The sequence below is a fragment of the Salmo salar genome, chromosome 28, assembly GCF_965601325.2.
Source record: "Salmo salar chromosome 28, fSalSal1, whole genome shotgun sequence".
In the NCBI taxonomy this organism is placed as follows: domain Eukaryota; kingdom Metazoa; phylum Chordata; class Actinopteri; order Salmoniformes; family Salmonidae; genus Salmo; species Salmo salar.
Genome location: NC_138318.1, coordinates 31,982,563 through 32,005,982, shown reverse-complemented (window position 1 = coordinate 32,005,982; position 23,420 = coordinate 31,982,563). Strand labels below are relative to the sequence as shown.

Here is a 23,420-nt window from a genome sequence, read left to right as displayed (position 1 = left end):
GATTGAGTCTGTAGTCTGGCCCAGGGGTGTGAAGGTAAACGGAAATGCACTGGAGCGACGAACCGCCCTTGCTGTCTCTGCCTGGCCGGTTCCCCTCTCTCCACTGGGATTCTCTGCCTCAAACCCTATTATGGGGGCTGAGTCACTGGCTTACTGGTGCTCTTCCATGCCGTCCCTAGGAGGGGTGCGTCACTTGAGTGGGTTGAGTCACTGATGTGATCTTCCTGTCCGGGTTGGTGCCTCCCTCACGTTCGTGCCGTGGGGGAGATCTTTGTGGGCTATACTTGGCCTTGTCTCAGGGTAGTAAGTTGGTGGTTGAAGATATCCCTCTAGTGGTGTTGGGGCTGTGCTTTGGCAAAGTGGGTGGGGTTATATCCTGCCTGTTTGGCCCTGTCCGGGGGTATCGTAGGACAGGGCCACAGTGTGTCTTGACCCCTCTTGTCTCAGCCTCCAGTTTTTATGCTGCAATAGTTTGTGTCGGGAGGCTAGGGTCAGTCTGTTATGTCTGGAGTATTTCTCATGTCTCATCCGGTGTCCTGTGTGAATTTAAGTATGCTCCCTCTAATTCTCTCTCTCTCTATTTACAGCTTGCACTGCAGTGCATATGTAACCGATGTGAAATGGCTAGTTAGTTAGCGGTGGTGCGCGCTAATAGCGGTTCAATTGGGTGACGTCACTCGGTAACGATGCTTCGTGGGTGTCAGTTGTTGATGTGTGCAGAGGGTCCCTGGTTCAAACCCAGGTTGGGGCGAGGAGAGGGACGGAAGCTATACTGTTACACATAAAATGTGGTGAGTAGTTGACTCAAAGAGCGATGTTAATGTTGCGACAGTTCGTTTCTGGTATCAGAACAAAATAGTCAGCACATAGTAACTTCTGATTTATCTGTACTTTAATTAATGCAAACACGTGTACGGTAAATATGTCGTTCGTATACGGTCTCTCTGTAACACCTCGCAGGGCAGACAGAAGAAGAGCGCGTCACATTCTATTGTTCTCTTTTATACTCTGACAGAGATAGTTCCCGCTCAATGCTGGCCTGTCAGAGGGAGGAGGAGCGTGGTTTAAACTTGCTCCTCCTGTCGTCGGCGTGCAGGCTGATCCCAGCGTCGTGACGCACTTCCTGTTGCCGGTTGTAGTTCTTCTTGTCTTCAACAGTTGATTTACCCGTAGTTTATATACTTAATATTGTAGCATAGCTTCCCCAGTATATTATATAAGTTATGCATACAAATAGTCAGTTCAACCCTAACAGCGAGAAATACAATAGTTGAAGTTTTGAACAAATTAATTTCTTCCAAAATTAAGGAGAAGCAAGTGAGAGAGAGCTTGCTATATTATTTTACTTTCTCTTTCACTTAGCTAGCAAATACAGCTACCTAGTTTAGCCTACTCAAACACCTGGCTCAAAAAAGTAGAGGGATGCTTGCTATGGCTATCCAACACTGGAACTTTTCCAAGTCAAGGTAACGTTAAGCATTTGGTTTTATGAATTTATTGTAACTGCTAAACAACTTTCTGACTGTACTGCATGATTGCGTTTCTCACACACACACACACACACACACACACACACACACACACACACACACACACACACACACACACACACACACACACACACACACACACACAATGTATCAGGTTTGATGGACGTGAACAATGCACCAAATATTCAGCCTTTTAAAAGCCAGTCTCTCTCCCGCGCCCCTTTTCTCTCCTCCCGAACTCCTTCCGTTAACGTGACACACATCGGTTGTGTGACAGGTCACGTGATGGTGGAGGAGGAACGGGACCAGCCGGAAGGAGGGGGAGCCGATGTTTAGCCCGATTGAACGACTAGTCTAGCTAGCCAGCATTCCTCTTCTCCCCGACGCTCCCCTAGAAAGAAGGAGAGAGCGATTTAAAAACGAGGGTCACAAATTATAATTCAGATACAGATTGGATTTGTATGATCAAGACAATTTGCCGTGGACTCGGCTATAAACAACAACGCGACAGAAGGCCTCGAAAATGGCCACACATACACCGCTGGATCTGAAAGAACTGGCGAGGCGTGTTTGAACGCGACGGATTCTTTTTGTTTCGGTGTGATCAGCAAACCAAACGAGTTTTGTGAATAACCAAGGCCCTGTATGGATTCTTTCTTGCTTTTTTAAATGAGGAGCGCAAGATGGCTGATGACAGCTACATTTTAATAAGGCCAGAATAGCGACGTCCTCTTTAAATTAAGATTAGAAGGGTGTTATATATATTTTCTATACACATTAGATAGAATATTGGATGTAAATGTTAAATCTGTGGGAGTCGTAAATTTCTTGCGTAGCCTTATTTATGCGCTTGTGCAGCGGCAGAACATGGTGATGTGACGTCTCAGATAATTGAAACGATTTAATTAAGCTTACGAAGTAAGTGGAGAGATGGGTTTTTTGTGTGTTTTTTTCGAAATGTGAGTTGATAATAGTCATGATTCGTCTCTGATTAAACCAAAGGAATGAAGCCAGGACATTTTGGGTCTGGAGACGTTTTGATGGTCTGTGTTTCTGATCTGAATGCTCGCCACAGCAGCCAACATTCCAGTGTATTCTAAAAACCCTTTGTTTTGTGCGTATGAACTGGAGTCGGCTATTAAACCATAAACTATGCAGTACATAGCCATCTAACGAAGTATTTGTATGATATTTTTGATCAAGTCTTTATAGGCCCACATACCCGAGAGGAAAGAGTATTTGGTGAGAAACGTCGAGGCCTTGTGTGCAGATATGCGATCGTTGCCTGTGGAGGCTTCATAGCTGACGACGTTACACATCAAACAAATCGGCTGTTATTCTGTCGCTGTCGTGAGGATCGAAGTCCGTCGCAACGTGATACAATGTTTATTGAAGGGCTTAGGACACTTGTCTTATGTATCTGATTTGCAAATCCGAATAATATTTTTTTGTTAGATCCTACTTAGAAAAAGCTGTCACGAGCATAATCATATTAATTGTGAATGCACCTAAAATAGTCTGCATTTTTGGAGGAGGACAAAAGAACATAATTAATATTCCCTTTATTGGAACATCGGCGTTTTATTAACCTTGGGCAAGATTGATCGATTTACAAATCGCTTTATTCAGGGTGTGGGTATAGGAATAAATTCGGCAACGTAATCTTTTCCTTATGTTCATTTCTGGACATCAATCGATTGAGGAAGAAACAAACATAAACCGACGAGGAAGTCGAGGCTAAGTCGTCAAGCTAAAGTAAGACCTACGCAGAATGGGTGAGCGTTGAAGTCTTTAATCAGCTGTATAGAAATCAATTCAAGCTTAGCGGTGATGTAACCATCTAAACGGACCTAATTTAGACCGATTCAGTGTAATGTCTGAACCGTATTGCTTGGTAGATCTCTGTGCCTTCATTGCTATCATACCGTAGCATATACGTGTAGCTAGCTGGAAATACGAACAATTGAGGTGCCAGAAATAGGCATATATTACGCACAAAGTCAGACGTTTCTTGCCTAACTCGCGTGATTTAAGATAAACGGGGAGGGCTTGCTACACCTTTACGGTAATATGCATAACGTCAGCCCGGACTGTGTGTTGTAATCACCGAGGTGTTGTCATCGTTTCCCGGAGGCCTTTTCCGACTGCGCCTGCCGCTGAGGAATCTGCCTACCTGCTCTTCCCTACAGGATGTGCACTGCAGCCTGGATTTAAAGCAATAGCGGAGACCTGAGGACATTTACAAGACTCACTGACAGTGTCATCAGTCGGTTGGACTAAACTGGTTGACAGTGCTGGTGATTAAAAATAACCCTTCATTGCTACGTTTTTGGCGCTTGCACAATAGACAATTAACCCTCAAGGGCTAACATATTGGACTAGAGCTTTTCATTATACAGTCCTCAAGACGTTTGAGCTATAGTCGAGGGGCTTAGTATATGGCTATAGAGCCATAGGATTGTTAATTTTTTTTTTCATGTGAGAAGCTTGTCGTTGTCGCGTGTCTATGTCCGCCACTCCCAACATGGCCTCCAACATGGCGACCTCCGACCTGTCCGAGACGTGGAGGAACTGTTTCGAAGAGGAGCTGATCTGCCCCATCTGTCTGCACGTCTTCTCCGAGCCCATCCAGCTGCCCTGCAAGCACAACTTCTGCCGGGGCTGCATCTCAGAGGCCTGGGCTAAAGACTCTTCCCTGGTCCGCTGCCCCGAGTGCAACCATGCCTACAGTCAGAAGCCCGCTCTGGAGAAGAACCACAAGCTGTCCAACATCGTGGACAAGTTTAACGCGTTGTCTGTAGAGAAGGCGGCCTCGCCGGTGCTACAGTGTATTCTGTGCCGCCGTGGGCCACCGCTCCCGGCCGTCAAGGTGTGCCTACGATGTAGCGCCCCCTGTTGTCAGAGCCACGTCCAGACACACCTGCAGCAGCCCTGCTCCGCCCTGGGACACCTGCTGGTGGAGGCTGAGGCGGTCAAGGCCTGGACGTGTCCGCAGCACGACGAGTACAGACTGTACCACTGTGAGGCAGAACAGACTGCTGTGTGTCAGTACTGCTGCTTCACGCGATGTCATCCCAGTCACGGACACGGGGTCACTGACGTTGAGCTACGACGCAACGATATACGGGTACGATTAAGATCTATTATGTCCCTTACACCCTTTCCTTTGTTTAAGGACAAAGCTGCTCAAATTGGGGGAAAGTATTGTGTGTGCGTGTCAGGGCTTCCGTTAGGAAAATGTGGCACCGCACATTGGACCGGCAGCATTTTAATTTTCAGGACATTTTAAGAAATTTACCGGACCCATATGCATTGGCTAGGCTACTTTTGAAGCAAGATAAGACATGCCACATAATATGTAGTAAAATGTTCAGGTTTCAGACAATGAAGTATATGTTTTGAAAATGCATACTGCCCTGCAGCTCATTTCAAAGTGGTGTGTTGACACGCTGAAGCCAGCCTAGTTGCCTATACACTTGAATGGCGAATGGGAAGAGACCTTGAATTACCAGTTGAGAAATGAAAATGGCTCTTTTGAATTGTGGCCATTAACAGTTTTAAACACGTGATTGCATTTAGAATTGTTGTGCAGTGATTGGGCTTATAAAAACAAGTTTTACTCCAGCAGAAATTAATGAGCTGTAGCAGCAGCTCTTGCGCTACATCGACTGGTATTTCAATCAATGAACAAGCAAACATGCTTTATTTCGCAGCGGGATTTTTGTCTTGTCCCGGACAATTGGCCGGCGGTAATTTATCGGCTTTTTCATTTTTTTAATCGGTGAAAAGCCGGCTATTACCGGCTAACGGAAAACCTGGTGTGTGACGTGTGACGTGAGTCTATACTTGGGTGAATGCATTTTTCTATTTTGATCCATTCCAACCCCCACTCTCATCTGTTGAGAGTGACAAACAATGTGTTGGAGGGGTGGAACAATGAGGGGTTTCAGCCAGCCTTATCTCCTCAGCACAGGTGCATCCTCGCCTGGGTCCGCAGGCCAGGAGAAGGGGGGTGGTGGGGGGGATGAAGTGAGATTCTTCACTCCATTCTGTGGTAGAAAAGGATGACGAATGGTTGTTTATGGCTTCCTTTTTGTTTTCTTGTGAATCTCTTTATTTCCTGGTTTCTAAGGAAAGCTGTGGTTGGTTTTAAAAACGTCGAACTAATCCCAGATTTGGGATATCAGATAGGGGCTAGTCACAGTCATAAAGGCTTTTCTCCTGACTCATATTGGTGACTACTTCTGGTCTCTGACTCAATAGTATGTTAGTACTCTGTGTAGGTGGATGGGTGTGTGTTTGGGAACAGCCACATTGGAATGGTTAGGAGGACATTCTGTTTTGTGTAACAACCTACAGTGTGAATTCCTATCCTCTGATTGCTGTTGTGACTGACTACCATCTCCATATGTGATGAGTGACTTCAGGAACCCGGGGCTAATGCACTGTGTGACTGCTTACGTGCGTCTGGTGGAGGTGGTTGTGACAGAGGGGGTAGAGATGCCCTGCAGCCTCCCCCCAAATCATCCCTCCCTACTGGGAGTCCTCGTGGAGAAGATGTTGAATGAGACGGAGACCTGTTCCAATTGGACCTGTGTATAGTCAGACCCATTCCGCAAAAAGGCCCGTGGAAAAACAGACCCGTGCTGGTCCCGAACCGAGAGCCCGTTCAGATCCAGCAGTAGAAAGATCGAGCGAAAGAAACCAACTGGGCATTGCCAGCGCCATCAATAAACAAGCGATTATTGGTCAAATGATCCACAGTTATGTGTCCTTAAACTGCCTATAACAGATATATTTGTTTTAGATCTGTAGCATATTCCAAACTTTATAGCCAGTTTTATTGGTTTTTACTTTCCTAAACAACAATTGTCCACCTTTACGGTTCAGCTGTCAGAGATTTGAGCACTAAATGCATCAGGACATTGCATAGGGCTTTATGCTTAGGGTTCCACTGTCTGATATTAATATTACCTAAGTTGTATAAAGAAAGAGAGGCTTAGGCTAGCCCTAAAGACCGAGAGAAAGGTTTTCGATCAGAAAATTCATTATTGTTAGAGTATAGGAGTAACTCTTGTAGGCCTAAAACATTCTTCATTACCTCAAGTTCTACTGTCGCTTGTACGCAGTGCCTTTATAGAGCTGCAGTAGCTAAACCTAATAATAGCCATACCAAACATTTTATTAGGTTAATATCAAAAGCCATTGTTTATAGGGAAAGTACGAACAGGCTATTATATTGTGGCATTAAATTAAGTTTAGCATCTCACCTCGTTGGTTTTTCCTTTTCATGGTTTGAGTGCGAGTAGCCATTGGGCTACCGGTAATTATATTATATTGCGGCAAACAACATTACAGTTGGAACATAATCTGGCCAAAGAAAATTACTTAACAGAATTAAACAAAACACGTTGCATATTTTTATGCACAGTCATTCTGAAAATGACTTTTTCTCACATGGCTAACTACCAGGAAGTTTGAAAAGACAGTCTAAGTGGTCGGGGAGCTTATATCCATGAGCTCGCCTTCACTAACCGCTCTTTTGAAACGCTTATGTCAAGCAACTTGGATGCAGTTATCAATGTTGCAGTAAAATCATCTCAAGCAAATTTGGTGATCAACAAAGCAACTCAAAGAACATTGAAATTGCATCAATTATATCTATATATTTTTATATACATCTCCTGTTTGTCATGTCTGTTGTGATGCGGTTCACAGCAGCACTGATGGATGTTTTGACTTGACAACTGCGTCAGTTTTGAACGATCCGTTTGTTGCACACTCGCTGAAGACCTAGCTAGCCAGTAACTACCTAACACCAGACACAGATGAAGACCTAGCTAGCCAGTAACTACCTAACACCAGACACAGATGAAGACCTAGCTAGCCAGTAACTAGCTAACACCAGACACAGATGAAGACCTAGCTAGCCAGTAACTAGCTAACACCAGACATAGATGGAGACCTAGCTAGCCAGTAACTAGCTAACACCAGACACAGATGAAGACCTAGCTAGCCAGTTACTAGCTAACACCAGACACAGATGAAGACCTAGCTAGATGAAGACCTAGCTCTTCAATGTTGGTTACAAGCAGTGTACAAGCACTGAGCAAATTTCAGGTCTGCTGAGCACAAATTTGAACGTTAAAGTGATGTGCAACTTCCAGTGTGCATTTACTGTGAACATTGATGCTGTACCCACTAAGTTAGTTTTAACAGTGGCCATGTAGGCTACTGTGGCTATTTGATCATAATGTAAACTTACCAGTGGCCTACCATCAAAAACAATGGAGAAAATACATCCCATAACATTTTAACATGGAAATAGCTGTTCTGTCATTCAGCCTACAGTAGCAGCCGATGTGTGGTGTTCAATGTAGGCCTACATTCCATGAGACTTTTGAAAAAAAAACGTGCAGGGCTTTATATTAACCTGTTTATCCACTTGTCCTTCAGACAAGGAGGTGACTGAAAATGTTTCATGCAAGAATAATTCAGAATAAATGCATTATTATTCCTGTACCATTTATTACAGAGAATCAAACAAATTATGTTACCTTCTGTCTATTGGCTACTTAGCTTATTCAAGCCTGTCTCAAAATATATAACTGCCCCTTTTAAGGCAAAAAAAGAAGCTCTTTACCTGACTCGCTTTTTCAAAAAGCTCTTGTAGGAAGCAATCACTTACCTGGGGTAAGACACATTTAAGTAGAATGCATTCAGTTGTACAACTGACTAGGTATTCCCATTTCCCTTTCCCTATTGCTGATTACAAATGATCTATAACTGGGCTAATACCTCACTAACTAGCAAAGGATATGAACAAAACGTGGCTACATGCAGCTCTCACTTTGATCTCAAAACAAGCTCATGCTGTAAGCACAGTCCAGTTCAAAGTACATGGCACAGAGCCATATATGGCAATGGTCTATTTACATATAGGCCTCCTGCAGCTCTGCTTGTTTATGCCACACAAGTCTTTGTAGAGTATGGGCTGAGTAGTGTGTGTCAATGCAATAGAATCCTACTCCAATGCATTCTGCCTAGGGTTGCAAAGGGTCTGAAACTTAACGGGAAATTTCTGAACATTTTCAGTGGGAAGTTAAGCCCGGGGATTTTGGGAATTTTGCTTAAATTCATAAAAGTTGGCTTATAACAGGGAACTTTTTTGTGGGATACACAATGCAATTCTAGGTCTTATGGCATATTTTGGTTAAACTACCCCCAATTCAATGGAATTGCAACCCTCTGCATGCACAGTGCATTCTTCCATCACATGTACACCTGATTCTCAACATGTTGCACACTGAGATGCTATTGAGCCCACACCTCTACACTGTCTGAGCAGAGGACTACATGCTTTCTGGGAAGTTTTGATTACAATACTGGGTGGGGAAAATATATTTTATGACATGCATGATTTTTTGTTAACAAGTAAATAGTAGCCTACAACAATGTGTTTAAATCATTTCTAACTTGTTAACCTCTCTAGGGAAGGTGGGACGAAATCACGTAACAGCCAGTGGAATCCTGTGGCGTGTTATTCAAATACCTTAGAAATGCTATTACTTCAATTTCTCAAACATATGACTATTTTACACCATTTTAAAGACAAGACTCTCGTTAATCTAACCACACTGTCCGATTTCAAAAAGGCTTTACAACGAAAGCAAAACATTAGATTATGTCAGCAGAGTACCCAGTCAGAAATAATCAGACACCCATTTTTCAAGCTAGCATATAATGTCACATAAACCCAGAAGACAGCTAAATGCAGCACTAACCTTTGATGATCTTCATCAGATGACACCCCTAGGACATTATGTTATACAATACATGCATGTTTTGTTCAAGCAAGTTCATATTTATATAAAAAACCAGCTTTTTACATTAGCATGTGACGTTCAGAACTAGCATACCCCCCGCAAACTTCCGGTGAATTTACTAAATTACTCACGATAAACGTTCACAAAAAACATAACAATTATTTTAAGAATTATAGATACAGAACTCCTCTATGCACTCGATATGTCCGATTTTAAAATAGCTTTTCGGTGAAAGCACATTTTGCAATATTGTAAGTAGATAGCCCGGCATCACAGGGATAGCTATTTAGACACCCACCAAGTTTAGCCCTCACCAAAGTCAGATTTACTATAAGAAAAATGTTATTACCTTTGCTGTTCTTCGTCAGAATGCACTCCCAGGACTTCTACTTCAATAACAAATGTTGGTTTGGTTCAAAATAATCCATAGTTATATTCAAATACCGTTTTGTTCGTGCGTTCAGGTCAGTATCCGAAGGGTGACGTGCATTTCGTGACAAAAAATGTCCATTACCGTACTTCGAAGGATGTCAAACGCTATTCAAAATCAATTTTTATGTGATTTTTCTCGTAAAATAGCGACAATATTCCAACCGGGCGACGTTGTATTCATTTCAAAGGCTGAAAGAAAAAAATGGAGAATTCACATGAACAAGCATCTCCAGTGTCACTGTTCCTAGCCTGACCACTCACAAAATCTCCTGCTGTTTTTCGCCCAGAGACAGGAGAGACGTCATTCCACTTTCTGGCGCCTTCTGAGAGCCAATGGAAGCCTTAGGAAAATGTCATGTTACAGCAGAGATGCTGTATTTTCGATAGAGATGCCACAGAAGGAGAACAAATTGTCAGACAGGGCACTTCCTGTGTGGAATCTTCTCAGGTTTTGGCCTGCCATATGAGTTCTGTTATACTCACAGACACCATTCACAGTTTTAGAACCTTTAGAGTGTTTTCTATCCAAATCTACTAATTATATGCATATTCTCGTTTCTGGGCAAGAGTAGTAACCAGTTTAAATCGCGTACGTTTTTTATCCGGCTGTGCAAATACTGCCCCCTAGCCCCAACAGGTTAAACATAAAATACTGTCTTTTTTTTTTTTTCTTCCCTAATCTTTACAGGAAAATGCCACAATCTGATGTGTGGAAACATTTCACTGCAGCTAATGTAGAAGGAAAATCTGTGTATATTTGCAAATACTGTGCCAAATCATTTGTGAAGAATGCAAAAAAGATGCAGAATCATCTGGCCAAGTGCATAAAGTTCCCTCAGCGCTCACAACAAGCAACCTCTGACTAAAGTCCCTCTACTTCTATTCAAGGTGAAAATGATGAATCAGACACCTTATTGATAGCAACAGCTCACGGTCCTCTTGGAATCAGAAGTTGTTTTGACTCAATGGAGGAACGTAGTCAGAGAAATGCTGATGATTGTCTTGCTCGAGCTGTGTATGCAACTGGTTCACCTCTGATGCTCACAGGCAATGTGTATTGGAAGAGATTTCTGAATGTTCTTCGCCCAGCATTCACCCCCATACCAGACATGCTTTATCTACTCATTTGCCGGATGCAGAGTTCAACAGAGTTGAAGTGAAGGTCAAGTAAATCATAGAGAAAGCAGACTGTATTGCAATCATCTCTGATGGGTGGTTGAATGTTCGTGGGCAAGGAATAATTAACTACGTAATCTCCACCCCTCAACCAATATTCTACAAGAGCACAGACACAAGGGACAACAGACACACAGGTCTCTACACTGCAGATGAGCTGAAGGCAGTCATCAATGACCTTGGACCACAGAAGGTATTTTCACTGGTGACAGACAATGCTGTGAACATGAAGGCTGCTTGGTCTAAAGTGGAGGAGTCCTACCCTCACATCACACCCATTGGCTGTGCTGCTCATGCATTGAATCTGCTCCTCAAGGACATCATGGCACTGAAAACAATGGATACATTCTACAAGAGAGCCAAGGAAATGGTTAGGTATGTGAAGGGTCATCAAGTTATAGCAGCAATCTACCTCACCAAGCAAAGTGAGAAGAATAAGAGCACCACATTGAAGCTGCTCAGCAACACCCATTGGGGTGGTGTCGTCATGTTTGACAGTCTCCTGGATGGGAGTCTTTCCATGAAATGGCCATAACACAGTCTGCCGATATGAACAGCCCCATCAAGAGGATGGACACCCATCCTGGATGATGTATTTTGGGAGAGAGTGGTAAGCAGCCTGAAACTCCTGAAACCTATAGCAGTAGCCATTGCACGGATTGAGGGAGACAATGCCATCCTGTCTGATAAGTAAAATAAGAAATCCGTACTGCCCTGCCCACTTCACTGTTGCTCCAAGCAGAGGAAACTACAGTTTTGAAATATATCAAAAAGCGTGTAGACTTCTGCCTGAAGCCCATACACGCATCAGAGTACATGTTGGACCCCAAGTATGCTGGCAAGAGCATCCTGTCTGTATGAGGGCAAGGTTCTTGGCAGTCTGGCGAAGTACACTTCCAAGCAAGGGCTTTGGGATGGATATGCAATATGGCAGTCGTGCCAACATATCCCATCAGCCACCTGGTGGAAGGGACTTTGTGGATCTGAGGCTCTTTCCCCTGTTGCCTCCATCCTTCAAATCCCACCAACATCAGCCGCCTCAGAGCGCAACTGGTCCTTGTTTGGGAACACACACACACCAAAGCACGCAGCAGGCTGACCAATACAAGGGTTGAAAAATTGGTGGCCATCCGGGCAAATTTGAGGCTTTTTGAGCCTGACAAAGAGCCATCTTCAACAAGGTTGGAAAGTGACAGTGAAGATGAGGCCTCAGAGTCTGATGTTCAAGAGGTGGACGTTGAGGAGGTCCAGGGAGAAGACATGGAAGCCTGAGAGGAAGACAACCAAAGCTTTAGTTTCTACACTATCATTTTACAGATGTTTGTTAAATGTTTTTTGGAGATGCGATGGATCTTTGGGATCATTCAGTATTCCTCCCATGTGAAGTGTCAACTAATTTAATCAAAGTTCAATTCGTAACAATTTTCTTTTTCGTTTGGAACGATTTAATCATTTACAAATGTCATCTTAGAAACATAAACCTTTTACCTTATCATGTCTCCATAAGATATGGTAAATATATCTAATTCAATGTTTCCACCTGAATATTCCCCAAAATGTGCAACCCTAGTTCTGCCTACAACAAAATCTCTTGAATAGTTTGTTTCGGTATGTTGCATTGAAAGTGGCTAATATTGTGTTGATTCGATCCACAGTAAAGGGAAACATTGAAAGTGGCTAATGTTGTGTTGATTCGATCCACAGTAAAGGGAAACATTGAAAGTGGCTAATGTTGTGTTGATTCGATCCACAGTAAAGGGAAACATTGAAAGTGGCTAATATTGTGTTGATTCGATCCACAGTAAAGGGAAACCTTGAAAGTGGCTAATATTGTGTTGATTCGATCCACAGTAAAGGGAAACATTGAAAGTGGCTAATATTGTGTTGATTCGATCCACAGTAAAGGGAAGCAGTGAAAGTGTTAACAGGGAAAACTCTAGAACAGTGGTCACCAACCTTTTCTGAGTCAAGATCACTTTGAGTCAACATGCAAGCTGAGATCTACCGCTCATATTTTCTTTTAACATGATTTAAACGTAAGCCTATACAACATTAACCAATTAAAAACAGTACTATAGCAATGAGGTTTGTTAGAGGTCCAATACATTATCACGGCATATTGGCTTTTCTGGAATTGCCCTGATAATGCATTGTTGTTCGGCCCTTTAAAAAAAAAAAAAAAAAAAAATCTGTTTCAAAATTTGAGAGGCTATATGATCATACCGGTAATAGATCCGTTTTGTATTACTTGTGAAGCACAGCTGAGTGAGCATACATTTAAATCATTAGCTTTTTATTTTACTTATCTGATGGTGCCTGCATCTGATGGTCAGTCTCAGTGGAGGGAGAGAGCAGCAGACTGAGGGTTCGCCGCTCAACATCCCTTCGCTCTCCCAACATCCCTTTCGCTATCCCAACATCCCTTCGCTCTCCCAACATCCCTTCGCTCTCCCAACATCCCTTCGCTCTCCCAACATCCCTTCGCTCTCCCAACATCCCTTCGCTCTCCCAACATCCCTTCGCTCTCCCAACATCCCTTCGCTCTCCCAACATCCCTTCGCTCTCCCTTTCCTCCACTGACACTGACCAAAAAGGAACACCGTCTTCCAGCTGATGGGGAAACTCGAGTCGCACCGCATTATTTCTGCCTCATGCACAAATTCATGTTACTCCTATGAACAGAAAGTGAAATATTCCTTGATATTAAAAAAGACCCAAGCTGCTAATAATAATAATAAGCCTATAGATACTTTCCTACTCATTCATTACTGCTGCAGTGCTTGTAGCGCTGAGTGGAAATAGGAAGACGTGCATTTCATGGCTTATAAAAGTGTTGAATACAAAGTGTTGACAGTGCTGTGTAAGAACTTAAACATGAACTCACCTCATAAAAACAGCAGCTCTTTGCTGTATTTGCTGACAGTGTCTCTCTAGTCATAGTTTTAAACATGTTGAAATCTGTAGCTTTCTTTTATGTCTGCTACGTTACTGCAGACAGGGATCTGAGCCATCCGATTGGCCAGCGGTAGGCCTATAGTGCACTTAGAAGGCGGAGTTTGTACCTAGAGACACATACAATGGTTGAAAATGACAGCAGTTCGCCAACCTGGCGTGCAGGGCAGCTGAATTGGGGCTCGGGGCTACTGCGCGCACGTGAAATTTAGAGGGAATATTGGTTACAAGGTGGTATTCATTTAAATTAGGTAAGAGAATATCATGTCACCATTGGCGTATTAAAATGAGCGTTAAGGTAATGTCCCCTTAATAATGAATCCAAATGTTTGACATGGGGGAGGGCAGTAAGTTTATGATCAAACTTGATCAGTGTAGAGTCATTTTTCATACTTTGGTCATCAAACTTTGTTCTGGGTTCCTTTTTTAAATATCACATTTAATGAAAAACTATTTTGACCATTAAACCTTGAACAGGCCTATATTGCAGCAATTACCAACAAAGGTGAGTGCCTACTGTAGGCCTACCCAACAAATGACAGCAGTAGGCTAATGCTATTTCTTTAACAAATCTAAATTCATTAAATTAAATATGGAGCACAAAATAAAAAGACAGAACTTCATTTAGCCAACAAATGTCCCAAAAACATTTTTTCACATATTGAAAGAACTGGTTTAGATTATTACACAGGCCAATAATAATGATAAATATGATTTAAAATAAATAAATAAATAAAAGTAACAAAATGTTCCCCTTGACTTCTTATCAGTGTACTCTTTCTTCTTCAACGTTTGTTTTACTTCAATGAAAAAGGCCTCCAGCTTCACAATCAACAGTAGCCTAGGCTCTCACTCGCTTGCTCTCTCTCAGCAGCATGCTCAGCCGGAACCACTCAGGTGAACAGCCGGAACCACTGTCAGCTGGACATAAACTATACGCTTTGAGTTGCAATCGACTGACACAGATAACAAGCTTGCGCAGTTCTCATCACCTCACACACATTATCTTAACAGAGGATGTGTCCAGAAACCCATGGCAATTATATCGGACCAGACCCAAGTCAGAATTTAGGACCCCGGACCTGCTCAAGTCCTGGGTCGGATCTTGTAATTTGGGGTCTGTTGGACCTGTGAAGAACTCCTAGCATTCAGGTCACTGACCTCCACTGTGTGTGTGAAGATGCTAAAGGAACAGTGAATTGTGCTACTTTTAACCTTTCCCCCAGGAAGTGGAATGTTCTAATTTCTGTCTTGTTTCCTCTGCTGAATCCCAAATCAAAATCCTACATTTCAGATCCAGAGAGGTTCCTAGGGTGTAAAGGCTAGAACTCTATTTGGGATTGTGAAGTCTGGAAATTCCTTATCTTGTGTTTTTGGCCTTAGTTTGGTGCCAGTTGTGCCGGCTGGCCTGGTACTCTGGTTTGGCCAATCTGAGCGTGTGTGTTGTGGCCATGCTAACGCCAGCCCAGAATAACCAGTGTTGTGACAACGGTATCATGAGTGGGCCTAATGTGTGTTTGTGGGGCTCAGAAAGAGTATTGAGGAAGAGGTGAGGAGCAGCAGGAGAAAGGAAGAGTAGGAAAATCTCTCTGCCCCCCGAGTTGCTCTCTCGCTCGCCTTTCTCTCCACCCTAGGGATGGGCTCGGTTATTCAAATATCCAAACTGACGTTAATATTCGAATACTTTTGAATACAATTTTTTTTTAAATAATTGGTCTATTTTAATAATGAAAAGGCTTTGTCTCAATTGAAATGATCTATGTGACATTGCCACACACGGATATACCATGACATTTGAAATTCTTAATTCAATAAACCAACAAACTTTTGAATGTAGATTTATTGACGTGTGCCCCATATAAAGACTGTGTAGCCTACATAGGTTCATGTGTGTATCTTGTTGTTGGCACCAGTCGGAGGCTCCATGTGTAGCAACGTGACGTGGGAGATCTCTAATTAGTGCAAAATATAATTAAAATGATGGAATTAAATTGGCTAAATGAGGATTAGGCTACAACGAGCAACCGACAGGTAGTCTGTTTAATCCGAATGGAGTTGTTGTAGACAAGGACAGGGAGCGCAGCAAAATATCCTCAACTAGCCTGGGGGGGTGAATGAGCCAATTGGAAACTGGGGGGGGGGGGGTGAATGAGCCAATTGGAAACTGGGGATGATTACATGGTCAGATTGGGAATTTAACCAGGACACCGGGGTCAACACCCCTACTCTTACAATAAGTGCCATGGGATCCACTGAGAGTCAGGACACCAATTTTAACGTTCCGTCCGAAAGACAGCACAATGTCTCCAATCACTGCCTTGTGAGATTTTTTTTTTCTTCTTTTAGACCAGAGAAAATAGTGCCTCCTACTGGCCCTCCAGCACCACTTCTAGCAGCATCTGGTCTCCCATCCAGGGACCAACCCTGCTTAGCTTCAGTGGCAAGCCAGCAGTGGGATGCAGGGTGTTATGCTGCTGGCAAATGGGATGATGGATAACCTATGGCATTTATAAGTTTGTCTAACTAGCGCGATTCAGGGGCTACTTTCTCTCCCTCCCATGTCAACACACCACCAGCCCCTGCCCATCCCCCGCCCTGCTGCTGTGCGCACCCTCTCTCCCGAGCCGTGCAGACTGCGCAGCAAACAGGTGTCCAAGTTTAAACAAAGGGCTCCCGAGTGGTGCAGTGGTCTAAGACACTGCATCTCAGTACAAGAGGCGTCACTGCAGTACCTGGTTCGAATCCAGGCTGCATCACATCCGGCCGTGATTGGGAGTCCCATAGGGTGGCGCACAATTCGCCCAGCGTCGTCCGGGTTTGTCCGGGGTAGGCCGTCATTGTAAATAAGAATTTGTTCTTAACTGACTTGCCTAGTTAGTATTTTTTTTATTTAATTTATCTGGCTATCCCCCCCAGTTCATCCCTTCATACCTCACACACATGCAGCCAGAAAATATCTATTGGTTGCTATGACAGCCCCCTCCCTCCCTTCCTTCCCTTAGATGGCGTGTTTGTTAGATGGAGCCTAAATTAGCTGGCTCAGCCTGCTGGAGGCTTGGTAGTGGGCTGGTGGAGTTTGTCTTCAGTCATATTGATTTGTTCAGAGTTATCGAACCAAACTATGAACTTACCATTTCTCGTTCTCTCCCACTTTCGCTCTCTCTGTCTCGTCGCTCTCTCCCTCCCACTTCTCCCCCTCCCACAGCAAAATCTATTGCGGCAGCAGGAGAGGGTGGAGGAGAGAGTTCAGGACATCGATGAGCAGCTCTGTAAACTGGACTCTGACAAGTGTGTGGTGGAGGTACGTCTGATTTCTCAAACTCTTCTCTCTCTGTGTGTATGTGTGTATATCTATGATGTATCTGTCATCTATCCATACACATACACACAGAGTACCAGTCAAACGTTTTGGACACACCTACTCATTCCAGGGTTTTCATTTATTTTTCCTATTTTCTACATTGTGGAATTATAGTGAAAACATAACTATGAAATAACACATATGGAATCTTGTAGTAACCAAAAAAGTATTCAACAAATCAAGATATATTTGAGATTCTTTAAAGTAGCCACCTTTTGCCTTGATAACAGCTTGGCATGATCTCAACCAGCTCCATGAGAAAGTCACCTGGAATGCATTTCAATTAACAGGTGTGCCTTTGTTAAAAGTTCATTTGTGGAATTTCTTTCCTTAATGCATTCGAGCCAATCAGTTGTGTTGTGACAAGGTAGGGGTGGTATACAGAAGATAGCCCTATTTGGTAAAATACCAAGTACATATTATTTAAAGAACAGCTCAAATAAGCAAAGAAACGACAATTCATCATTACTTGAAGACATGAAGGTCAGTCAATCTGGAAAATTGCAAGAACTTTGAAAGTTTCTTCAAGTGCAGTCGCAAAAACCATCAAACGCTATGATGAAACTGGATCTCATGAGGACCGCCACAGGAAAAGAAGACCCAGAGTTACCTCTGCTGCAGAGGATACGTTCATTAGAGTTACCAGCCTCAGAAATTGCAGGCCAAATAAATGCTTCACAGAGATCAAGTAACAGACACATCTCAACATCAACTGTTCAGAGGAGACTGCGTGAATCAGGCCTTCATGGTCGAATTGCTGCAAGGAAACCACTACTAACGGACACCAATAAGAAGAGACTTGCTTGGGCCAAGAAACACGAGCAATGGACATTAGACTGGTGGGAATTTGTCCTTTGGTCTGACTCCAAATGTGAGATTTTTGGTTCCAACTGCTGTCTTTGTGAGACGCAGAGTAGGTGAACGGATGATCTCCGCATGTGTGGTTCCCACCATGAAGCATGGAGGAGGAGGTTTGATGATGTGGGGGTGCTTTGCTGGTGACACTGTCTGCGGTTTATTTAGAATTCAAGGCACACTTAACCAGCATGGCTACCACAGCATTCTGCAGCGATACGCCATCCCATCTGGTTTGCGCTTAGTCCCACTATCATTTGTTCTTCAACAGGACAATAACTCAACACACCTCCAGGCTGTGTAAGGACTATTTGACCAAGAAGGAGAGTGATGGAGTGCTGCATCAGATGACCTAGCCTCCACAATCACCCAACCTCAACCCAATTGAGATGGTTTGGGATGAATTGGACAGCAGAGTGAAGGAAAAGTAGCCAACAAGTTCTCAGCGTATATGTGGGCATTCCTTCAAGCAGACTGTTGGAAAAGCATTCCTCATGAAGCTGGTTGAGAGAATGCCAAGAGTGTGCAAAGCTGACATCGAGGCAAAAGGTGGTTACTTTGAAGAATCTCAAACATAAAATATATTTTGATTTGTTTAACAGTTTTTTGGTTACTACGTGATTCCATATGTGCTATTTCCTAGTTTTGATGTCTTCACTATTATTCTACAAATGTAGAAAATAGTGAAAATAATAACTCTTGAATGAGTAGGTGTTTTAACTTTTGACTGGTACTGTATGTGTGTGTATGTATGTACACTACCGTTCAAAAATGTTGAGTCACTTAGAAATGTCCTTGTTTTTGAATGATTTTTTTTTTTTGTCCCTTTAAAATAACATCAAATTGATCAGAAATACAGTGTAGACATTGTTGTAAATGACTATTGTAGCTGGAAACTGCAGATTTTTTATGAAATATCAACAAAGGCATACAGAGGCCCATTATCAGCAACCATCACTCCTGTTTTTCCAATGGCACGTTATGTTAGCTAATCCACGTTTGTCATTTTAAAAGCCTAATTAGACAACCCTTTTGCAATTATGTTAGCACAGCTGAAAACTGTTGTTCTGATTAAAGAAGCAATAAAACTGGCTTTCTTTTAGACTAGTTTAGTATCTGGAGCATCAGCATTTGTGGGTTCGATTACAGGCTCAAAATGGCTTGAATCAAAGAACATTCTTCTGGAACTCGTCAGTCTATTCTTGTTCTGAGAAATAATGGCTATTCCATGCGAGAAATTGCCAAGAAACTGAAGATCTTGTACAACGCTGTGTAGTACTCCCTTCACAGAAAACAGCGCAAACTGGCTCTAACCAGTATAAAAAGAGTGGGAGGCCCCGATGCACAACTGAGCAAGAGGACAAGTACATTAGTGTTTAGTTTGAGAAACAAGACGCCTCACAAGTCCTCGACTGGCAGCTTGTTCACCTGCGGATGTCCTGGGCTGGCGTAGTTTCACGTGGTCTGCGGTTGTGAGGCCGTTTAGACGTACTGCCAAACTCTGTAAAAGGATGGAGGCGGCTTATGGTAGATAAATGAACATTCAATTCTCTGGCAACAGCTCTGGTGGATATTCCAGCAGTCAGCATGCTAATTGCACACTCGCTCAACTTGAGAAATGTGTCCTTTTATTGTCCCCAGCACAAAGTGCACTTGTGTAATGATCATGCTGTTTAATCAGCTTCTTGATATGCCACACCTGTCAGGTGGATGGATTATCTTGGCAAGGGAGAAATGTTCCCTAACGGGGATGTAAACAAATTTGTGCACATTTTTGAAAAATAATCTTTTAGTGCGCATGGAAAATTTCTGCGATCTTTTATTTAAGCTCTTGAAACATGGGACCAACACTTGACATGTTGCATTTGATATTTTAGTTCAGTATATAACCATAGAGATCCTATTAAACTAAGATGATGATGTGTGTATAACAGTATGTGTTCTCTCCTACAGGACAGAGTGTGTGAGCTGAAAGAGGAGGTGCGTGTGCAGTATCTGCGGATGCAGCACTTCTTGGAAGAAGACTTGTCCCGTACGCTGGAGGTTCTAGAGCGGGCCCGTTCTAGGTTCTGCCAGGAGAACGCGGGTCAGGTTCTAGCTTTGGGAGAACAGAGACACGAGGCCCAGAAGTTGCTCAGCTCAGTCCACACAGCCTTTGGCAAATCTGAGGAGCTGGGCTTCATGAAGAACACCAAGCCTGTCAAGATCCTCATGGAGCGGTGAGAGACAGGACCATTACAAACATGTTATTACAGATACAAAAAGGAGATGACACAAGGCTTATTATGCACATTACCACTGTAATCATGTTAGAATGGTCATGCTTGTTAAACACATTGCAACTATAGGTACAGCATGTTTATGGGAGGGGGGTGAAGTTCCAGACTCCTTATATGTTTTTATTACAGGATATGAGCAGTAGCAGCAGAAATGCGTAGGGCTCATTCAGGGATTGAACTGGGATCCTCAACACAGGGGGAATCGTATGGTTCAGGAGGCAAGAGTATTAACCACTCGTCTAGACTCCGATCCCGCAACTATACTTTTAATGGAGCGCTAAGATACCAGGCGTGTTACATACATATTTGTGTGTGTTGCAGGTCTCAAGCGTGCGTAGGCAGTGCACTCCCTCCCTACAAGGTGGGAAGTCTCAACTCTAAGCTGTTCCTGTCAGAACTCTCCAAGAGAGAGAAGAGCCTACGGAAAACAATGGAAGGTAGGATTGAGAGAATTATCTTTACAGAACCATCACAGCCTTATCTGGTTTGTCTTAGTGGATCAAGGTAATTCTGATCCCCTCTTCTCTTTCCTCCTCTTCCTCTACCTCTCTCACCCCCCCCCCCAGCCCCCCTAACCCCTCCCTCCTCATTCCTCCAGTCCGTCCCTGCGTCTCCCAGCGGCCTCGGCTTGGGGGCGGAGAAACGCAAACACTCCTCGGCGTTCCCAGAAGGCAACGGGAGTGCCGGGAAAAACACTGCTTCCGGGTTCAAGGACTCTTCATCTTCCTCCTCTAAGCAGCCCTACCAGGGCCCAAACTCCGCCCCCGGAGAGGGCCAATCATCGAATCAGCAGCCTCTAGGTCCCTGTGGCCCCTCCCACATGAGCGAAGGTGGCGGAACAGGAAGTGGAAGCGGCTCTCTGACCAATCACCATTCAGGGTCTGTGTTCGGTCCCTCCCACTTCCCCCCTACCGGCAGTAGCTCCTCCCATTCTTCCCAGCAGGCTGTGCTCCCCCAGTATGGCGGGCGTAAGATCCTGGTGTGTACCATGGATAACTGCTACTGCTCCGGGGTACCCTCCGTGTCGGGGCACCGCGGCCACCCGCCCTACCCACGTTCAGGCTCCTTTCCCTGGGTAAGCGCCCAGGACTATCCCCATCCCCCCGGCCTAGCCTCTGGAGCTCCAGCCATGCAAGGGCTTGCTGTCAGAGACTGGATAGACGCACAGCAGACGCACCGACACACAGACTTCTATGGGCTGTATGGGCAGCCCTCCACCAAGCACTATGTCACCAGTTAACACACACATTTCTACAAGCAAATAGGTCTCCAGTTAGCACTGCGCTACTAGTTAACACACACAATTAGATGCACTTACAGACATACACACATTCGGAACATGTATACCGGTACACACACAGAAGTACACTTCTACTGGTTATACGGACAATCCTCTGCTTAGCACCATGTTACGACTCAGACGCATTTACTCACACACCACACTCGGGGCAGGGTTGAGATATTAGTTTTCTATGTTTTCTTCGTCAGACAGACAGACAGTGTTACTGTATGATGATTATATGTGTGTTTGTGCAGCAACTGTTGACGCTGAAGCATTTCGGCTCAACTAAAATGTTTTAGCGACATCTCCCTCCCTGTTGTAGTGTGATCGATTAGCCTTATGATATTATAATTATTATTTTCTGTCTGTTGGACATGGGGTATCTGATGGATGTGTGAAGAGAAGGATGGTTTATTACTGTTAAAGCTCTGGTTTTGTTGCGGCACTTTTGTCTCCTCTCCTTGTTGAGTTCAGGAATGTACTGTACAGCTTGAACACACACACTCATGCTTCCAGGTTCTCTTCTGTGTGTGTGTGTGGGACTCCCTCCATGCACTTTGGGGGTGTTGGGATTTCGCTCTGTGTAGAAGTTGCCCTGATCGTAGCCACAGGTCTACAATCAGTTTACCCGCGCCCCCCCCCCAATCCTAACCTTAAACATCATAGGGTCAAATAGTGGACACTGACCCTAGTTCAGGATGTAGGGGTAACTGTAAGCCTCCTCCATTATAGACCTTCTCTGTTCCTGTTCTCTATGCCCATCTCACTGGAAAGGGGATCCAAACCCCTTCCTTCCTGCTGTCAGGCTTCCCCTCGGATTAAATTCTTCCATCTGAAAGACTAAGAGACTGTCTCTGTTTATTTTCTAGTTATTAATATACGAATCATGACACGTGAGTTATTGCCATATGACATATGAGTAATAACCCCATATGAGCAGGTTTTATGTTTGTCTTAAAGCCAGTTGGCCTGGTAGACATGACTGAGGCTCTCCGAGCCACTATATGGCCTGGGCTGGACTGGACAGACCAAACAAATCAGCTCAAGCATCCAGGGGTGTGACTGTGACAATGCGTTAATGATGTACTTCCTGCAGGGTGATGATGTCACGTCCTTTCAACAAGCACACAAGCTCTCTGCTTCAAGTTTGCGGCTGTAAGCATGCGGGGAAGAGTTTTATAAAGCACTCTGGAATATAAAAAAATAAATAAATAATCGGTAACAGTTTTAAAAAGGATGAGCGAAAGTACTGGTTGAGGGTTTTTTTCATGAACTTTTTCTAAAGAGAAACTGGACTGCCTGACGTAACCATTGGTCAAAAACGCTGGAAAGGAACCATTGTTACAAGAACAGTCGACCAATAGAAGAAAAAAAAAGAGAAAAAAAAGGAAAACTATCTTTTTTGTAAATATTTTGTGAAATGAAAAATTAAGGACATGTCATTTGGAGGAGGGTTCCAAATAAATCAAAGAATTTAATTCAGTTTTCCATTTCTTGTCATCATAGCCCAAAAGGCTTCTTACTTTTGTCTCTCTTTCTCTCCCATTCAGCCTTTGTATTCATATCTGTCTGTAAGTTACTAATACACAACTGAACTAAATGCCATCATGTGGTGGGTTGAAGGGAGACTCCTAGAAGAATACAACTAACACCCATATGGGAAGACATCCAACGAAGCCTGTTATTTACTGGGTGTTATTCTGAGAGTTAGACCCTGTGGTGAGGGGTGGGAGAAAAACACAGTCAAATTTGTCCTGCTGTTTCTCT

The 23,420-nt window shown here is 43.6% G+C and overlaps 1 protein-coding gene across 1 annotated transcript; it reads left to right on the top strand.

The window, feature by feature from the left end:
• Window positions 1-1,781: 1,781 nt before the first annotated feature.
• On the top strand, window positions 1,782-23,131 carry LOC106589843 (E3 ubiquitin-protein ligase TRIM8). Its single transcript, XM_014180237.3, has 5 exons — window positions 1,782-4,617; window positions 17,082-17,177; window positions 20,046-20,311; window positions 20,693-20,808; window positions 20,938-23,131. The coding sequence occupies exons 1-5, from the start codon at window positions 3,997-3,999 to the stop codon at window positions 21,609-21,611; spliced, it is 1,773 nt and encodes a 590-aa protein (XP_014035712.1). The 5' UTR covers window positions 1,782-3,996; the 3' UTR covers window positions 21,612-23,131.
• Window positions 23,132-23,420: the final 289 nt, after the last annotated feature.

Bases quoted from the DNA above. Each gene is read 5' to 3' on its own strand.
- LOC106589843 (XM_014180237.3), top strand. From the start codon at position 3,997: ATGTCCGCCACTCCCAACATGGCCTCCAACATGGCGACCTCCGACCTG. The intron at 4,618-17,081 runs GTACGATTAAGA...CCCCTCCCACAG, and splicing joins TACGACGCAACGATATACGG to CAAAATCTATTGCGGCAGCA. The intron at 20,312-20,692 runs GTGAGAGACAGG...TGTGTGTTGCAG, and splicing joins GTCAAGATCCTCATGGAGCG to GTCTCAAGCGTGCGTAGGCA.